Genomic DNA, 17,530 nt, shown 5'->3' on the forward strand with positions numbered 1-17,530 from the left:
CACTATGATCCCATTGTTTGTCTTGTTTAGTAGATCTTTGACAGTCCAGTTTATACTCTGTCTTTTCTCCATTGGTTCTGCGGGGCACCGGTGACTGTTTGCACAACAAATATCAGTCAGTCAATGCTGGTTAGCAGAGAGGTCGACAGAAAGCGAGCCCAACGGCTGTATTACTCAACCTGTTCCATCGCAGATGGATGTTGCCTTGATTAATTTTAAATGTTGCTACAACAATGGCCATGTTTACGTGCACACCAATATCCTATTATTAGTCGGGATACTCAAGTATTCTGTTTTTGAGTGGATGCATATAAACATCATATCCCGTTTACAATAACCTGAAATAAGCTCGTATCCCAGTTTTGAGGAACCCGAATAAAATCCCTGGGATAGGCTGAACTTAAACGGGATACTGTGGCATGTAAACTGTTGTTTTTCGCAGTCTGTGCAAGCTGTTTCATATACTATCACCAAGTGTGGACACTGACTGTAGGCCTCACATGTAGCCTATTATAATATTGACTCCTGCAGAATTAAGTGTTTCTCGGGAACAGGAGTGGAGAAATATGCTACATTTATTTATTTAATCTTGAGGAAATGTGAATGCGTGCTTAGCTTTTTTTCAGCGACATAAATGCTGACCGTATTTAACTTTCAACCAGGATATGCATCCAAGAGTAACTGAAATACTATCATAAACATGTTTGATTGTTTTCACAGCTTTTCATTTCTTGTAAACCGGTCGAGAAACTGATGTCATTTGGAAATTTTGCACTGAAAATCTTCCCGGTCCCTAAACATCTTTGCTCCGTGGGAGAGAAGTAGGAATGAAAGAGAACTTTACTGATGTCAACTATATTGTTGATGATGCATTCATTCTATCGATTTATGACATTATTCTGGTGAGCAAGGCTTTATTTAGTGTTCTAGAGCATCAAGAAATGACCGAAGATCAATTTCCTGTATCTAAATAGCTTACCTAATGTCGGAAATGATAAGCAGAAAAAGTTTTGGATCTATTTAATCCTGTGTGTCCTTCCTACAGAACTCTGGGGAGGAGGGAGTGTCGCGGGTACGAGTGACCACAAGGAGGAGCCCTCAGAAGGTGGAGCGTGTGTCGGTGCTGGTGAACTGCTCCCACATCGAGACACCAAAGGTCAGTCACCCAGGGGTCAAATGAACGCTCCATAACGTAAAAGAGACCAAAAAAGTTTCACCCAATCAGTGTCTCTCTCACATATCCTTTCTCAGCCTGCTCAACGAGTCATCACAGGGCTGCCCTTAACGTCCTGAGATGTTTGTTATTTTTCATTAAGCTCAGTGACCTTATGAACATATTTATAATCAGAGGGCATTACAGCGCATGCATCACACGGACTCACAGAACTATCCCATCGACTCAAATCAGTGATATCAGTTGTGATGACACAACCACCACAGCCTTTAGTACAATTCATCCTAATGTTGATATGAGAATATTCAGAATTGTTGTAGATTTTGCTGATGTGGATTTCTGAAATTCGACATATATTTAGCATTTTCGATATTTGGGAAGGTTGAGGCTGAAACATTGCTTAGTTTGGGTTCATTATGTCAAAAAAGGAGGTGGCAAGTATGTTGACAGCTGTTTCAACTCAATATGTCAACACTGGGCAGATAATGGGGCCTGGTATTTCATGGTATTTAGCCTCTTGAAACGTGGCATGCTGTCATATTTTCAAATTGATGTTTGTCAGTTTAGACTATGTAAATCATGCATGTATGATGCATGTATGATGAATCATCAAAGATTGACAATATGATTATACTGTATATCACTCTCTTTTCTGTACACATCAATGATGTTGCTCTTGCTGCTGGTGATTCTCTGATCCACCTCTACGCAGACGACACCATTCTGTATACTTCTGGCCCCTCCTTGGACACTGTTAACTAACCTCCAGACGAGCTTCAATGCCATACAACTCTCCAACTGCTCTTAAACGCAAATAAAACTAAATGCATGCTATTCAATCGATCACTGCCCGCACCTGCCTGCCCGTCCAGCATCACTACTCTGGACGGCTCTGACTTAGAATACGTGGACAACTACAAATACCTGGGTGTCTGGTTAGACTGTAAACTCTCCTTCCAGACTCACATTAAGCATCTCCAATCCAAAATTAAATCTAGAATCAGCCTATATCGCAATAAAGCATCCTTCACTCATGCTGCCAAACATACCCTCGTAAAACTGACCATCCTACCGATCCTCGACTTCGGTGATGTCATCTATATAGTAGCCTCCAACACTCTACTCAACAAACTGGATGCAGTCTATCACAGTGCCATCCGTTTTGTCACCAAAGCCCCATACACTACCCACCATTGCGACCTGTACTCTCTCGTTGGTTGGCCCTCGCTTCATACTCGTCGCCACATCCACTGGCTACAGGTTATCTACAAGTCTCTGCTAGGTAAAGCCCTGTCTTATCTGAGCACACTGGTCACCCGCGCAGCACCCACTCGTGGCACGCGCTCCAGCAGATATATCTCACTGGTCACCCCCAAAGCCAATTCCTCCTTTGGTCGTCTTTCCTTCCAGTTCTCTGCTGCCCATGACTGGAGACTCACATCTTCCTCACTAGCTTTAAGCACCAGCTGTCAGAGCAGCTTAAAGATCCCTGCACCTGTACATAGCCCATCTGTAAACAGCACATCTATCTACCTACCTCATCCCCATACTGGTATTTATTTATTTATTTTGCTCCATTGCACCCCAGTATCTCTACCTGCACATTCATCATCTGACAATCCATTCCAGTGTTTAATTGCTATATTGTAATTACTTCGCCACCATGACCTATTTATTTCCTTAACTTACCTCATTTGCACTCACTGTATATAGACTTTTTGTTGTCTTTTGTTCTACTCTATTATTGACTGTATGTTTTGTTTATTCCATGTGTAACTCTGTGTTGTTGTATGTGTTAAATTGCTACTCTTTATCTTGGCCAGGTCGCAGATGAAAATGAGAACTTGTTCTGAACTAGCCTACCTGGTTAAATAAAGGTGAAATAAAAATAAAATAAACTGTCATTTGTAGTGGGCCACGATACCTTAGAATGCAGGGTTGTGACTCACCTGCTATCACACAGCCTCTGTGTCTGTCTTTCAGGGAAGGAGGGAGGGAAGGGCAGGCCTCCTGTCCATGTTCCCTACTACAACAGTACAGTACCATGGCATGCCTTGTTTTCACATGCCTTCCCAATCACAACATGCCCAGCGGCACATGGCAGCAGAATGCCCGCAGATGCTGGCTTTTCAGCTGAGCCGAGAACTAGTGCAAGAGGCGGGGGGAGGGGAGGGGGCTGCTGCCTGGGTTGAGACACGGTGATACAGGATCACTGTGCTCGTATGATAATGTAATATCTGCATAAAACCACTGTGACAGTACAGTTGGACTCAATGGTGTTCAGTGAAGAGCTGGGTCTGGATAATAAGGAGATGGGTGTGTATAGTGTTGCGTTCATCTCTCTCGCATGGAGAGAGGGAGGGAGCCGAGGAGGTGGCAGAGGAGGGTAGGGATGGAGTGAATGAGCGAGCGAGGGAGGAATAGAGGGAGAGAGTGGGGGAGGATGGAGAGAGCGAGGCGAGGGCCGCTGCAGTGCAACGCGCAGTCAGAGCTGGAACGGACACCCAGAGCTCAGCCTACCTCGGGTTGCCATGGAAACCACATTCCTCCTCCTGCCTGCATCCCTACAGACTGTTCTGACTCTCTCTCTCTCTTTTTCTCTCTCTCTATTTTTCATTCCTTCTTTTGCATCTCCCTTTTATTCCCAGTCATACTATAGACACACAGATGCATATTAAAAGATGTACATCTACAAATGATGCTGTATTTAGCATGGATCACATGATTTAGATACATTGCTTTGATGCAGAGAATTAAATGCATAAATATACAGATGTGATTCTGCATTCTCATACATGGATGCACACTTGTCATTAATTCTCTCCATCTTTCTTTCTTTCTTCCTCCCTTCTTTTCTGCAGCATGCTACAGTCATTGCATTTCTTGACACTCACAAGGTACCTATCTCTCTCCTGTGTATTCTGCCATATTCTGTCACTTAGCACCCCCCCCTCTGTCTCTCTGCTTCTAGCCTGTCTCCCCTCACCTCCCATTCATCTATCCCCCATCACAGCTTTCCCTGTGCCCTACACCTTACCTACATCACCACCGACACTATTCTACTGACTCGCCATGTTCCTTATGTTTTCCTCCATTCCTGCTTCCATCCCCCTTCTCTATCTTTCTTTATCTCTCTCCCTCCCTCTTTCTGTCTCCTCTTTCTTTCTCTCTCTCTCTTACTCTCGTCCTCTCTTGCGCTCTCTATCTCTCGCTCCCTCTTTTGCTGCCTCCCTCCCTATCTCTCCTCTCTTACTCTCTCTCTTACAATCTCCCTCGCTCTCTCTTACTCTCTCCATCGCTCCTCTCTGTCTATCTATCTCTTATTTTCTCAATCTCTCCAACTACCTCACTCTCTCTCCCTCTATCATTATTCTATCAGTGGGATGTGCTGTGTTGGTGGAGCAGCTGTTCTCTGCCACTGTGGCCTATTAATAGGAGTCAGAGCCGTGGAGCCTTTGTTTCCTGTCTCTGTGTTTCTGGTACAGCAAACTGTCGCCTTCTTGGCAGGTTACATTCTGGTTTTGTGTGTGTGTGTGTGTGTGTGTTAGCTCTACTAGCCCCAGTCATACCTCCACAGGTCAGAGTATTTCATCATGGACCCATTCCTTGTCTTATGTCAATTCCTCTGGATACATTCCTATTGTCCATGTTGACTATATCTGCTATACATTAAATTATTTTTCATATTCCTGGGGAGATGTCTTGCTATATCTCTTTTCTTCTGAGGAGGATACAGGTTGATAATTCTCTGATGTAGAGTTTCATCCTGAGAGAGAGGGACCTGTGCCTCTAGCCATCTCCAAACCTCCCTGCAGTTAATTAAGACAACAGGAGAGGGTCAGGATGGGTTATGGTGTGACTGCTCCTTTAAGACAACAGGAGAGGATCAAGATGGGTTATGGTGTGACTGCTCCTTTAAGACAACAGGAGAGGATCAAGATGGGTTATGGTGTGACTGCTCCTTTAAGACAACAGGAGAGGATCAAGATGGGCTATGGTGTGACTGCTCCTTTAAGACAACAGGAGAGGATCAAGATGGGTTATGGTGTGACTGCTCCTTTAAGACAACAGGAGAGGATCAGGATGGGTTATGGTGTGACTGCTCCTTTAAGACAACAGGAGAGGATCAAGATGGGTTATGGTGTGACTGCTCCTTTAAGACAACAGGAGAGGATCAGGATGGGTTATGGTGTGACTGCTCCTTTAAGACAACAGGAGAGGCTCAGGATGGGTTATGGTAGCAGTCAACTAAATTTTGTCTGCAGGTGATTGTCAAACAAATATCTGTCGGTGTCACAATAATTGGCCGTTAATTAGCATAAACACATTTAGCATCTCCTGGCTTCCACTACAAGCCATTTTAAAAAGTAAATAAATCCATGTAATATAGCCTACACCTTCACAATAAATCCATTATTTATTTTAGACAGGTCTAAAGACGCATGATGTGAAGAAAATGTAGTCTGTTTCAGAAGAAAATAATAGCAGACTCTTGAGTTGTCCTTATGTTAGGTCCTGATGTGGCTATGCCGAATGCCTGTGGGCTACACTAGTTCATTTAGCAGATTTGCTTATAATTCCGTGGCATTCTTTTATATTATTTTATAGTATGAAGAATACAATTGAACAAAGCTGAATAAAATATAAATATTTTCTCCCAAACGATTTGAGGGAGTGCGCACAACACTATTCTGTGTTGAGTGGTTAACAAAGGAATAGGTACTCCTATATGCTTAATTTAGAGTTATTAATGTAACTTTAGTTGTTCGACAAACGTTGGGCTATATGTTTTGATGTTTAATACATTGTAAGGCTACATGATGAGACATTAACGATGATTTGAAAAAAGTTGCTTGAAAAGCATGAGTTCTGCTTTTTTTTTGCGCAGGCTGTACACGCTCCAATAGTCTCTCATTCACAATTTGACAAGCACTTGGATTTCACGGTGGCATCCCCTTTGTGGCCGTAATGCACCCTAAAGAAATCCATGCCTTTTGCGTCCTGGAGTGCTGCGTTGTGCCCTTCTCCCTGAGTGTGCTGCACAATACGAAGCGTCTCTTACTCACACGGCTCTCCGTCACGTGATTGGGTCTTTCTCACAGCCTAAAAGTTAAGACAGACGCATCGGGATGCAGCTGCGTGTGTCTTTATCCAATTCCGAGGTGCATATTGAAGATATTGGAAGAACTGTCCACATTTACATTTCGTTAGCCAACAAGATGAGTAGGCCTAACAAACAGCAAAAGTGCTAGCCTATGTCAATCTACTATCTTCCATAGTACAAAAGTTGACATTCTATTCTGTGTGAGAAATAAATATTCCAAACATAGTCTGGGACAGTTGTGGGGTGCAATAGATCCCAAATTAATACAACCACTAGCATCAAAACATATTTTTTATGCAATGTGGCTGATGCAACAGATCAGCATGTTTAGCTTAAAATGTTGATAAACTATTAGGCTATTTCTTCACATTATAAGTGCAGCAATGCGTACATGGTAGTAGGCTATAAGCACGAATGTTCCATTAGTGGAAAACACCATTATCAAAAGTGACCGCAAATGCGATTATTATTATTTTATTATAAAGGTGCATTTTTATGGCCACATTTTTTTCTCCCAAAACTTTAAACTCACATGCTGCTTATATATGCCAGTTAGGCTCTACACCCCTTGTAAAGCAGATTAATATGCTGCATTTTAAGAAGTTATTTGTCCACTTTTAGTTGTGATACAAACCTTATTAAAACATATAGGCCTATGGGCTAGTCTACATGAGGTGTGCGACTGAAACGAGACTGATTCACAAGTCATAATATATCATTCACAAGTGATAGGCTAATATTGTCACCCATCAGACTAATCTTGATTTAATCTTGTATTTACAAATACTAAATAATATGTGTGACATTTGTTTTGATATAGAATGGACCATTATCATGCACCTGTATCAAAAACGGGGGCAGCAGGAAAAAATACATGTCATCTATGTACTTAAATAGCGAATGGAGGACGTTTTTCCCTGTGGTTTATTTTCATGCCAGCCAGTTAGGCTATAACCCTGTTGTAAATATAAGTACTGCTTAAAGGAGGGCATTTTATTCTGGTTTATGGGAGGGCTACAGCAGATCCCACCTCACAGCACCCCCCACATCTGTCTGTCAGCCTATTGTCACCTAGCTCTCACATCCCCTATTACATAAACCCACCTGGAAGACCCAACACAGTCTCTCTCACACACACACACACACTCCCAAACATCACCATTATCACCCCTCACCCCCTGCACACACAGCATGTGTAAGAGCATTTCGGTCATTTCTATGCATTCTCCAAGAAACAATGTGACTACTCCCTGGTCACCTGACAGGATGCATGCCCATGTAAGTAGAGAGGACAGAGAAGCTGTCTTAAAGGAGCAGTCACACCCTATCCTAGGGCTTTTGCGGTGACCGTAATACCGCCAAATCGGCAGTCGTGTGTCATGAAGGCAGTCAAATTTAGTCACGGTAATTAGGCTTCTCCAAGCTCTGATGCTGCTGATGGTCATTAGTAGCTTACCGAACTTGATAACTGCCTGGTACTCAGCACTCTATTGTCCCTCTAATCATTCTGATATCAATGAAAATCTAATCGAAAATCTAATCAAACACTTTATGAGAGCCCATGAGCTCATGTTGCGCAACTTTTCTATAGGCAATGCAAATGCAGGAGAAAACAGATTGATGGCCTCTATTAAAAAGAGGAGGGTCCCATCAGCTTTCTATAGGGTGAAAAAAATAATATGCATATCCTTGCTTCAGGGCATGAGCTATAGCAAGTTAGATTTGGGTATGGCATTTTAGGTGACACCATATGGTGTCCCGGTGACACCTGGACACCATATGTGAATTGATTGCCCCCCATCTATCTTCAGAGGTTGTGCTGCTAGGTAACCTAAACTGGGACATGCTCAACACCCTGGCCATCCTACAATCTAAGCTTGATGCCCTCAATCTCACACAAATGATCAATGAACCTACCAGGTACAACCCCAAATCCGTAAACACGGGCACCCTCATAGATATCATCCAAACCAACTTGCCCTCCAAATACACCTCTGCTGTCTTCAACCAAGATCTCAGTGGTTACTGTCTCATTGCCTGCATCCATAATGGGTCTGCGGTCAAACGACCACCCTCTTCACTGTCAAACACTCCCTAAAACACTTCAGCGAGCAGGCCTTTCTAATCGACCTGGCCCGGGTATCCTGGAAGGATATTGACCTCATCCTGTCAGTGGAGGATGCCTGGTTATTCTTTAAAAGTGCCTTCCTCACCATCTTAAATAAGCATGCCCGTTTCAAAAAATGTAGAACCAGGAACAGATATAGCCCTTGGTTCACTCCAAACCTGACTGCCCTTGACCAGCACAAAAACATAATGTGGCGTACTGCATTAGCATCGAATAGCCCCTGTGATATGCAACTTTTCAGGGAAGTTAGAAACCAATATACACAGGCAGTTAGGAAAGCTAAGGCTAGCTTTTTCTAACAGATATGTGCGTCCTGTAGCACAAACTCAAAAATGTTCTGGGACACTGTAAAGTCCATGGAGAATAAGAGCACCTCCTCCCAGCTGCCCACTGTACTGAGGCTAGGAAACAATGTCACCACCGATAAATCCACTATAATTGAGAATTTCAATAAGCATTTTTCTACGACTGACCATGCTTTCCACCTGGCTACCCCTACCCCGATCAACAGCTCTGCACCCCCCACAGCAACTCGCCCAAGCCTCCTCCATTTCTCCTTCACCCAAATCCAGATAGCTGATGTTCTGAAAGAGCTGCAAAATCTGGACCCCTACAAATGAGCTGGACTAGACAATCTGGACCCTCTCTTTCTAAAATGATCTGCCTAAATTGTTGCAACCCCTATTACTAGCATGTTCAACCTCTCTTTCATATCGTCGGAGATTCCCAAAGATTGGAAAGCTGCCGCGGTCTTCTCCCTCTTCAAAGGGGGAGACACTCTAGACCCAAACTGCTACAGACCTATATCTATCCTACCCTGCCTTTTTAAGTTCTTCGAAAGCCAGGTTAACAAACAGATCACCAACCATTTCGAATCCCACCTTACCGTCTCCGCTATGCAATCTGGTTTCAGAGCTGGTCATGAGTGCACCTCAGCCACGCTCAAGGTCCTAAACGATATCATAACCACCATAAGAGACAATACTGTGCTGCCGTATTCATCGACCTGACCAAGGCTTTCGACTCTGTCAATCACCACATTCTTATCGGCAGACTCAACAGCCTTGGTTTCTCAAATGACTGCCTTGCCTGGTTCACCAACTACTTCTCTGTTAGAGTTCAGTGTGTCAAATCAGAGGGCCTGTTGTCCGGGTTTCTGGCAGTCTCTATGGGGGTGCCACAGGGTTCAATTCTCTTTTCTGTATACATCAATGATGACGCTCTCGTTGGCTGGCCCTCGCTTCATATTCGTCGCCAAACCCACTGGCTCCAGGTCATCTACAAGTCTCTGCTAGGTAAAGCGCCGCCTTATCTCAGCTCACTGGTCACCATAGCAGCACCCTCTGGTAGCACGCGCTCCAGAAGGTATATATCATTGGTCACCCCCAAAGCCAATTCTTCCTTTGGCTGCCTTTCCTTCCAGTTCTCTGCTGCGAATGACTGGAACGAACTGCAAAAATCACTGAAGCTGGAGACTCATATCTCCCTCACTAACTTTAAGCACTAGCTGTCAGAACAGTTCACAGATCACTGCACCTGTACATAGCCCATCTGTATATAGCCCATCCAACTACCTCATCCCCATACTGTATTTATGTATTTATCTTGCTCCTTTGCACCCCAGTATCTCTATTTGCACATTCATCTTTTGCACATCTCTCACTCTAGTGTTTAATTGCTATATTGTAATTACTTCGCCACCATGGCCTATTTATTGCCTTATCTTACCTCATTTGCACACACTGTATATAGACTTTTTCTACTGTCTTATTGACTGTATGTTTGTTTATTCCATGTTTAACTCTGTGTTGTTGTTTGTGTCGAACTGCTTTGCTTTATCTTGGCCAGGTCGCAGTTGTAAATGAGAACTTGTTCTCAACTAGCCTACCTGGTAAATAAAGGTGAAACAAATTTTTTATTTTTTATTATTCGCTTCTAGACATTTCTATCCCCAAAATGTATCCTGCTATAAGGATAAAAGAGTAATTCATTGTCATGTAGGATATTGCTTATTTCAGTGATATATAGGTAACTACCCAAATAAAGGAAAAACCAACATAAAGTGTTTTAGTAATGTGTTGGGCCACCACGAGCCAGAACAGCTTCAATACACTGTGGCATAGATTCTACAAGTGTCTGGATCTCTTCCACGAGAATGTTATTGGTGATAAACGCTGTCTCAGGCGCCACTCCATAATCTTCCATAAGTGTTCAATTGAGTTGAGAAGGCCATGGTTTACATTGTTTTAATGCTCATCAAACCATTCAGGAACCACTCGTGCCCTGTGGATGGGGACATTGTCATATGGAGGCATAGCCAAAATAATGGCCTGCCCAGCATTTTTATACATGACCCTAAGATTGATGGGATTTGAATTACTTAATTAACGCAATATACTTTGTATCCCTCATTTAATATCAAGTGTTTCCATTATTTTGGCAGTTACCTGTACCTCTCAGTATAAAATAATTACAAAATAATCTTTACAGATGTTCCATCGCCCCTCTGTGTAAGTGTTTTGTAGATGTCCTACTTGACTCTTATAAACTAAGGAGAACTCCGAGCAACGTCTTGTCAGTTGACAGTGAACACATTTAGCTTTTGGAAATTAGTCTCAGAGCAAGCATCTATTCCCAGATGCGTCTGAACCCTCACTGTGTGAGTAGAACATGCATCCATTCTACTTTATAAGCTAATATAGTACACTATGCCGTGTTGGAGACCATTTCTTGGTCTGATTTGCCATTGGTAACCTCGTGTATCTCTGTTCCCTTCTTTCTTCCTTTCCCACTCTCTCTCTCTCTCGCTCTCGCTCTCATTCCATTTCCCTGCCCTGCTTATACAGAGGCTACTGGTCATTGATTGGTTTTGACTTAGGAGACCTAGCAAAACATTTTATATTTCATATTACATCATTTGTGGAATAGGAATAGGATTCTTTTTTCCAGAGGTACTAGAAACGCACACATGCACACATACACTGCATTCGGAAAGTATTCAGACCCCTTTACTTTTTCCACATTTTGTTACGTTACAGCCTTATTCTGAAATGGATTAAATGTTTTTTTCCCCCTCATCAATTTACACACAATACCCAATGATGTCAAAGCAAAAATTGTTTTTTATACATTTTTGCTAACTTGTAAAAAAATAAATATAATAATGGAAACATCACATTTACATAAGTATTCAGACCCTTTACTCAGAACTTTGTTGAAGCACCGTTGGCAGCGATTAAAGCCTCAAGTCGTCTTGGGTATGACCATACAAGCTTGGCACACCTGTATTTGGGGAGTTTCTCCCATTCTTCTCTGCAGATCCTCTCAAGCTCTGTCAGGTTGGATGGGTAGTGTCGCTGCACAGATATTTTCAGGTCTCTCCAGAGATTTTCGATTGGGTTCAAGTCCGGGCTCTGGTTGGGCCACTCAATGACATTCGGAGACTTGTCCCGAAGCCACTCCTGCATTGTCTTGGCAGTGTGCTTAGGGTCGTTGTCCTGTTGGAAGGTGAACCTTCGCCCCAGTCTGAGGACCTGAGCGCTCTGGAGCAGGTTTTCATGAAGGATCTCTCTGTACTTTGCTCCGTTCATCTTTCCCTCGATCCTGACTAGTCTCCCAGTCCCTGCCGCTGAAAAACATCCCCATTGCATGATGCTGCCACCACCATGCTTCACCGTAGGGATGGTGCCAGGTTTCCTCAAGACATGACACTTGGCATTCAGGCCAAAGCTTTCAATCTTGCTTTCATCAGACCAGAGAATCTTGTTTCTCATGGTCAGAGTCTTTAGGTGCCTTTTGGCAAACTCCAAGCGGGCTGTCATGTGTCTTTTACTGAGGAGTGGCTTTCGTCTGGCCACTCTACCATTAAGGCCTGACTGGTGGAGTGCTGCAGAGATGGTTGTCCTTCTGGAAGGTTCTCCCATCTTCACAGAGGAACTCTGGAGCTCTGTCAGAGTGACCTTTGGGTTCTTGGTCACCTCCCTGACCAAGGCCCTTCTCCCCCGATTGCTCTTCCATTTAAGAATGATGGAATCCACTGTGTTCTTGGCGACCTTCGTTGCTGCAGACATTTTTTGGTACCCTTACCCAGATCTGTGCCTCGACACAATCTGGTATCGGAGCTCTACAGACAATTCCTTCGACCTCATGGCTTGGTTTTTGCTCTGACATGCACTGTCAACTGTGGGACCTTATATAGACAGCGGTGTGCCTTTCCAAATCATGTCCAATCAATTGACTTTACCACAGGTGCACTCAAATCAGGTTGTAGAAACATCTCAAGGATGATCAATTAAAACAGGATGCACCTGAGCTCACTTTCGAGTCTCATAGCAAAGGGTCTGAATACTTTTTTTGTAATTAAATGTGCAAAAATGTCTAAAAACCTGTAATTATAAGGTATTGTGTGTAGATTCATGTGGGGGAAAAAATAATTGTATCTATTTTAGAAGAAGGCTGTAACGTAACAAACTGTAGAAAAAGTCAATTGTCTGAGTACTTTCCAAAGGCACTGTACACACACACACACACAAACACATCTCAAAACATATCTGTGTTCATACAGTATAGGCAGTCTGTTTTTTTCCGGCTCTGCATTCATCTCTCCTGCCTGTACTGTATCCATCCATTTTCATTCCCTCTGCCTTTTATACTGCAAACCCCTCGCTGCATACCGCTGGATGGTAAATATGATGCAGACGATAGGTAAGAGAGACTGAGAGGCAGAGGGAGGATGGTTCCAACATGTGCTTGGTCATGTGTGCCATGATGGATTTGCTTGCAACGTCTTTTCAAGCCACCGCCTTCAAGCACCGCCTTGAAGCTGTGATTGGCTTTGACTGCGTCTTCGTATCCGAGATGGGAGCTCTCAGTGGCCCCTCGCTCTGTAAAAAAATGCTAAAGTTCCCCCTTCTTTCTGCTCCGCTTGCAGAATCTCCATAAGTTACAGGAATAGAATATCATGATAATGAAGTGAGTTACTGTTGCGTGTAATTAAGTGGCTGAGCCTGCTGTTTGTGCCTCCTGGTAGGGCTACAGAGGCATAGTGTGTACTGACTGTAAGCACTCACTCCGATACACACACACACACATTGATACAAATGCATACTCTGTTTTATGTCCCCAGACACACATCAAGATGCGTACTCTTAGATGTTCTTTATGTGTACCCTCGAATGTACTCTCTTCATAGATAGTGTCTCCCTCTCTCACAGCAGACACTCATATGTAAATATAGCCACTATCTTCCCCCACAGACAGACACACCCAGTTCCATCTCCCCACCACATTTCATTAATAATGCACAGATGCAGGGCTTTAATGCCGACACTGTAACACACACACATAGACACACACACCAGTTATCCAAAAGACAGACCTTCAGCCTCAGTATCTGTTCGATGGAGCTCTGATCAACACTTAACTGCTTTGTGCAAGCTTATGAATTTTTCTCTAGCTAAAAATCATAACCACACACATAGAAAATACATATCCACCCATACTCTCTCTTCCCGTCTCTCTTTGGCATTCTCACTCACTCTCTCTCTCTCTCTTTCTCCGCCCACTCAAAAGCCCAAGCGTGTAATCGTGTTTGTTGCGTACACATGTGTTGATGTCATCATTGTGAACATACAAGATATTTCCCCCATGGTTCTTCAGTGAGCCAATGGTTCTTAGATGTACTGCACTGGTCTCTACCTGTCAGTAAAGGGCTCTGGTCGTCATGCTATGTTTCATCTAGGTGTTCAGAATGATGTTATTCAATGCTGTTCAAGGCCTGCTGAAAATGTAATACATTGGTATCGGCAGAAGAGCTAGAGAAAGATCTTTAGTATGGTGATTTGTAGGCACCCTTTATTACAAGACAAAGCCTAATAATGGTGGTACCTTTTTAGTATAATCACCCCTACAATTTTTTTAATATACCAAATGCAATAGGATTGTCATGTGAATGTGAGTCGCAACCACACCCGTTTCATTATTACATTATGTCTAGATGTTCAGAGCTATACATGACATTAGCCCTGAGGGTGTCAATCAATGGCCCAAGACAACAAAGCTCCCATCATTGAAACAGAGATGACCATAGACACCAAGGGACCAGTCCCTGGAACCGGGCTGTAAATTAGAGGTTGCCTGTTGGATTTTGGCTGCATTGGAACGAGGAAAAACATGGATTCGAATGGCAGAGGATCCCCACTGAGGGTTGGAATGAACAAACAGAGAAAGCGGTTATGATCTTTCCTGTCTTTTACTTCCAAACACAGCCCAGTCATATGGAGGAGATGGACAAATGTGACTAGGTTACAGTCATTGCATGTGTGAGGCAGTGTCTTTCCTCTCTAGGCAGTGAACGATGTGGTTTAGGTGGCATGGCCCCTTTAAGAGCAGTCAGTGAAGCGCTCAGTCCTGTTGGTGCTGCTGCTGCTGATGGCAGTGCTGCCAGTTGATTGGCTGTGGCTGTCAGGGTTGAGGTGCTGGAGGGATGCTGCTACGTATCTCCCTCTCCCCCTCGCTCTCTCTCTCGTGCTTTCTCGCTCTCTTTTGCTCCATCTCCCTCTCGCTTGCTCGCATCCCTCTGTATAATCCACATCTAGGGCAGGCAGGCTGAGAGGCAATCCAGTGCTCAGCTCCTCTCTGCAGGCTGAGAAAAGAGAGAGAGAAACAGAAAGAAAACACTGCTTCTCAACACAGGAGGTGAAACAGGAGGAAGAAAACGGGTTTGAAAAAAGGGAAGAGAAATACAGAGGACGATTTCATCTGAGGATATCATTTATATATATACATATTGTTTATATATATATTTGTATACACGCATATAGATATTTATATATATATACATATATCTCTGTATATATCTGTGTATTTGTGCTAGTCTGTTTATATTCATATTTTTATATGTATTTGTGTGTGTGTAAATATATATAATATATAAACAAATAAATATATATATCTATGAATTTATATACATATCACTGTGAAACAAGAGCGGCGAGAGGAAAATTCTACCATCGGGGCTGGTCTCTGATTGTGTGATCATATACAATATTATTTTCTTTGATCTTCTACGTCAAGAGGAAGGAAGACTACATACTCATTGTGAATTTTGGGGTTTTCCTGTTGCTACCCCCCCCTCGCTCTTTTTTTTTGCATCTGAGGGGAATGAAGAGAGGAAAGTAACAGGATTTGGAGAAAAAAGGAAAATCAGTTGAATTGCTGTGATTAGGGTTATTTGCGTCAGTATTAGCGCTCTGCGAGCCGATCGCAGCGTGCTGCGTGTGATCTGAGGAGGCAGCAGAGAGAAAGTGCCACACCACGCCGCTCAGCGCAGCACAGCGCCAGCACAGCCAGCATGCACAAACACCACCACTGCTGCAAGTGCCCAGAATGTTACGAGGTGACCCGCATGGCCGCCCTGCGCAGGATGGACGCCCCTCAGTACCAAGAATGGCAGACCGAGCCCTATGGATACCCGGCCGGGTACGGGCCCGGGGGCGGGCAGACCTTACCCCAGCCTCCAGCCTCGGGCGGAGGAGGAGGAGGAGGCATGGGAGGAGGAGGGGGCACTCTGGGGAGAAGTAAGGGCAAGATGATGTCTTCCGGGGGTCCTGGAGGCCCAAACCCCAAGCTTCAATCCAAGGGCGGCCCCAAGGTGAATGGCAACACCGCCGGTGGTCAAGCAGGTTGGTGGCCGGAATGCACCTGTTCCAACCGGGAGTGGTACGACCAGGTAACTACCTCAACCTCCTCAGCCGGCCTTATGGCCATCTATCCCATGCCTCTGGGGGCGTAGGGATTAGGCAGAGGGGCAGTGGGTGAATGGGATTTGATGTGAGGTTGTTGGGTTGAAACAGACATGTGTACACCTTTTTAGAGGTGCTTATCTGTCTTGGTGAAGCCTGTTGTGCTGTGGTGTGGTAGAGAGCAACCTCAGCTCTCTCATATGCACTGCTTCATCCCAGCTCTAATACAGATAATCTGTTCATCTGTTCATACTCATTCATTCATTTAGGGAGTAGTGGGCTGTTTCGTATTCATTTGTCTACCATGCAGAGCAGGCCTAGTGTTCTATATTCACTTCAACATAAAAATGGCATGCCTTAAGATCAGATGGGAATAAGTATTGCTTATTTGTTGCTTTTCATCAAAGGCCTATGTTAACCGACTGAAACAGCCCTGCATTCGTTTTCATTCAACAGCCACAGAGAGTGTAGCGGGGATCGAGCAATATTCATTGAAGGCTAAATTATGCTAAAGCCGGCTCATTACGCTGCAATGCAGACACATGTTTCTCCTCTATCGGCCCTCAACAAAAATACATTTTGCCTGACATATATGAAGCATGTTTCTCACAGATGAACTACTGAAAGGGTTGTCTCTCATCTGGCAGATTTCCTGTAGAGAGAGAGAGAAGATGAGATTAGGAGGAGAGGAGGGGGAGAATGAGGAGAAAGACAGACTCCATTCGATGGCTTATTTCTGTATGTGGCTGGTTATTCCTTAAAAGATGTACATTGCTCTGCGATGGAGGGTTGGGTGAGATGGAGGGGTTGGACCAAGCTGACTGATGAAAGGGAAGAAGCCTCCATCCTACTGGGTGGATATGATACTGTAACTAGGACCATTTAAACCAGCACATGTTTTATATTCTCCATTTACCATTTCCTTTATAGTCTTGTCTCAGTCTTGACATTTCTCTTTTGACTAAAGCTAGGAACACAATCTGTAATTAGGCAGGGTGCGTGTGTGTGTGCGCGCACGCATGAGAGTGAGCTGGGGTTGGGGGAAGGGCCACTGTGTGTGTATGAAATGGGTCTCTGTGTGTGTGTGTGTGTGTGTGTGTGTGTGTGTGTGTGTGTGTGTGTGTGTGTGTGTGTGTGTGTGTGTGTGTGTGTGTGTGTGTGTGTGTGTGTGTGTGTGTGTGTGTGTGTGAGTCTGTTTAGTCCCATAATATACACGGTGTTCGAAGCTACTGTGTATGTGTGTGAATTTATTTGAGCAGAGAGCATAAAACGGCAGGAGAGAGAGACAGAGTGGGGGTAAAATGGAGGCTGAAATCTCATTGGCAATGTTGGAGAAATTCTACTGAGCACAGATGAACAGCAACCTAACTGATATTACTATT

General features: G+C 43.9%; 1 protein-coding gene across 8 annotated transcripts in view; it reads left to right on the top strand.

Moving 5' to 3' along the window:
• LOC109864740 (disks large homolog 3) overlaps positions 1–17,530 on the top strand; it is a 140,334-nt gene that overhangs the window by 43,793 nt on the left and 79,011 nt on the right. For 2 of the 8 annotated variants that reach the window (XM_031797385.1, XM_031797390.1), the window contains exon 4: positions 1,046–1,156. In XM_031797385.1, coding sequence (XP_031653245.1) covers positions 1,046–1,156 — 111 coding nt within the window. Of the gene's footprint in view, positions 1–1,045; positions 1,157–14,970; positions 16,136–17,530 lie in introns of those variants that run through there. The other 6 variants (XM_031797386.1, XM_020452658.2, XM_031797388.1 and 3 more) reach the window with 5 other exon arrangements.

This window comes from Oncorhynchus kisutch, linkage group LG19, assembly GCF_002021735.2.
Source record: "Oncorhynchus kisutch isolate 150728-3 linkage group LG19, Okis_V2, whole genome shotgun sequence".
Lineage (NCBI taxonomy): Eukaryota > Metazoa > Chordata > Actinopteri > Salmoniformes > Salmonidae > Oncorhynchus > Oncorhynchus kisutch.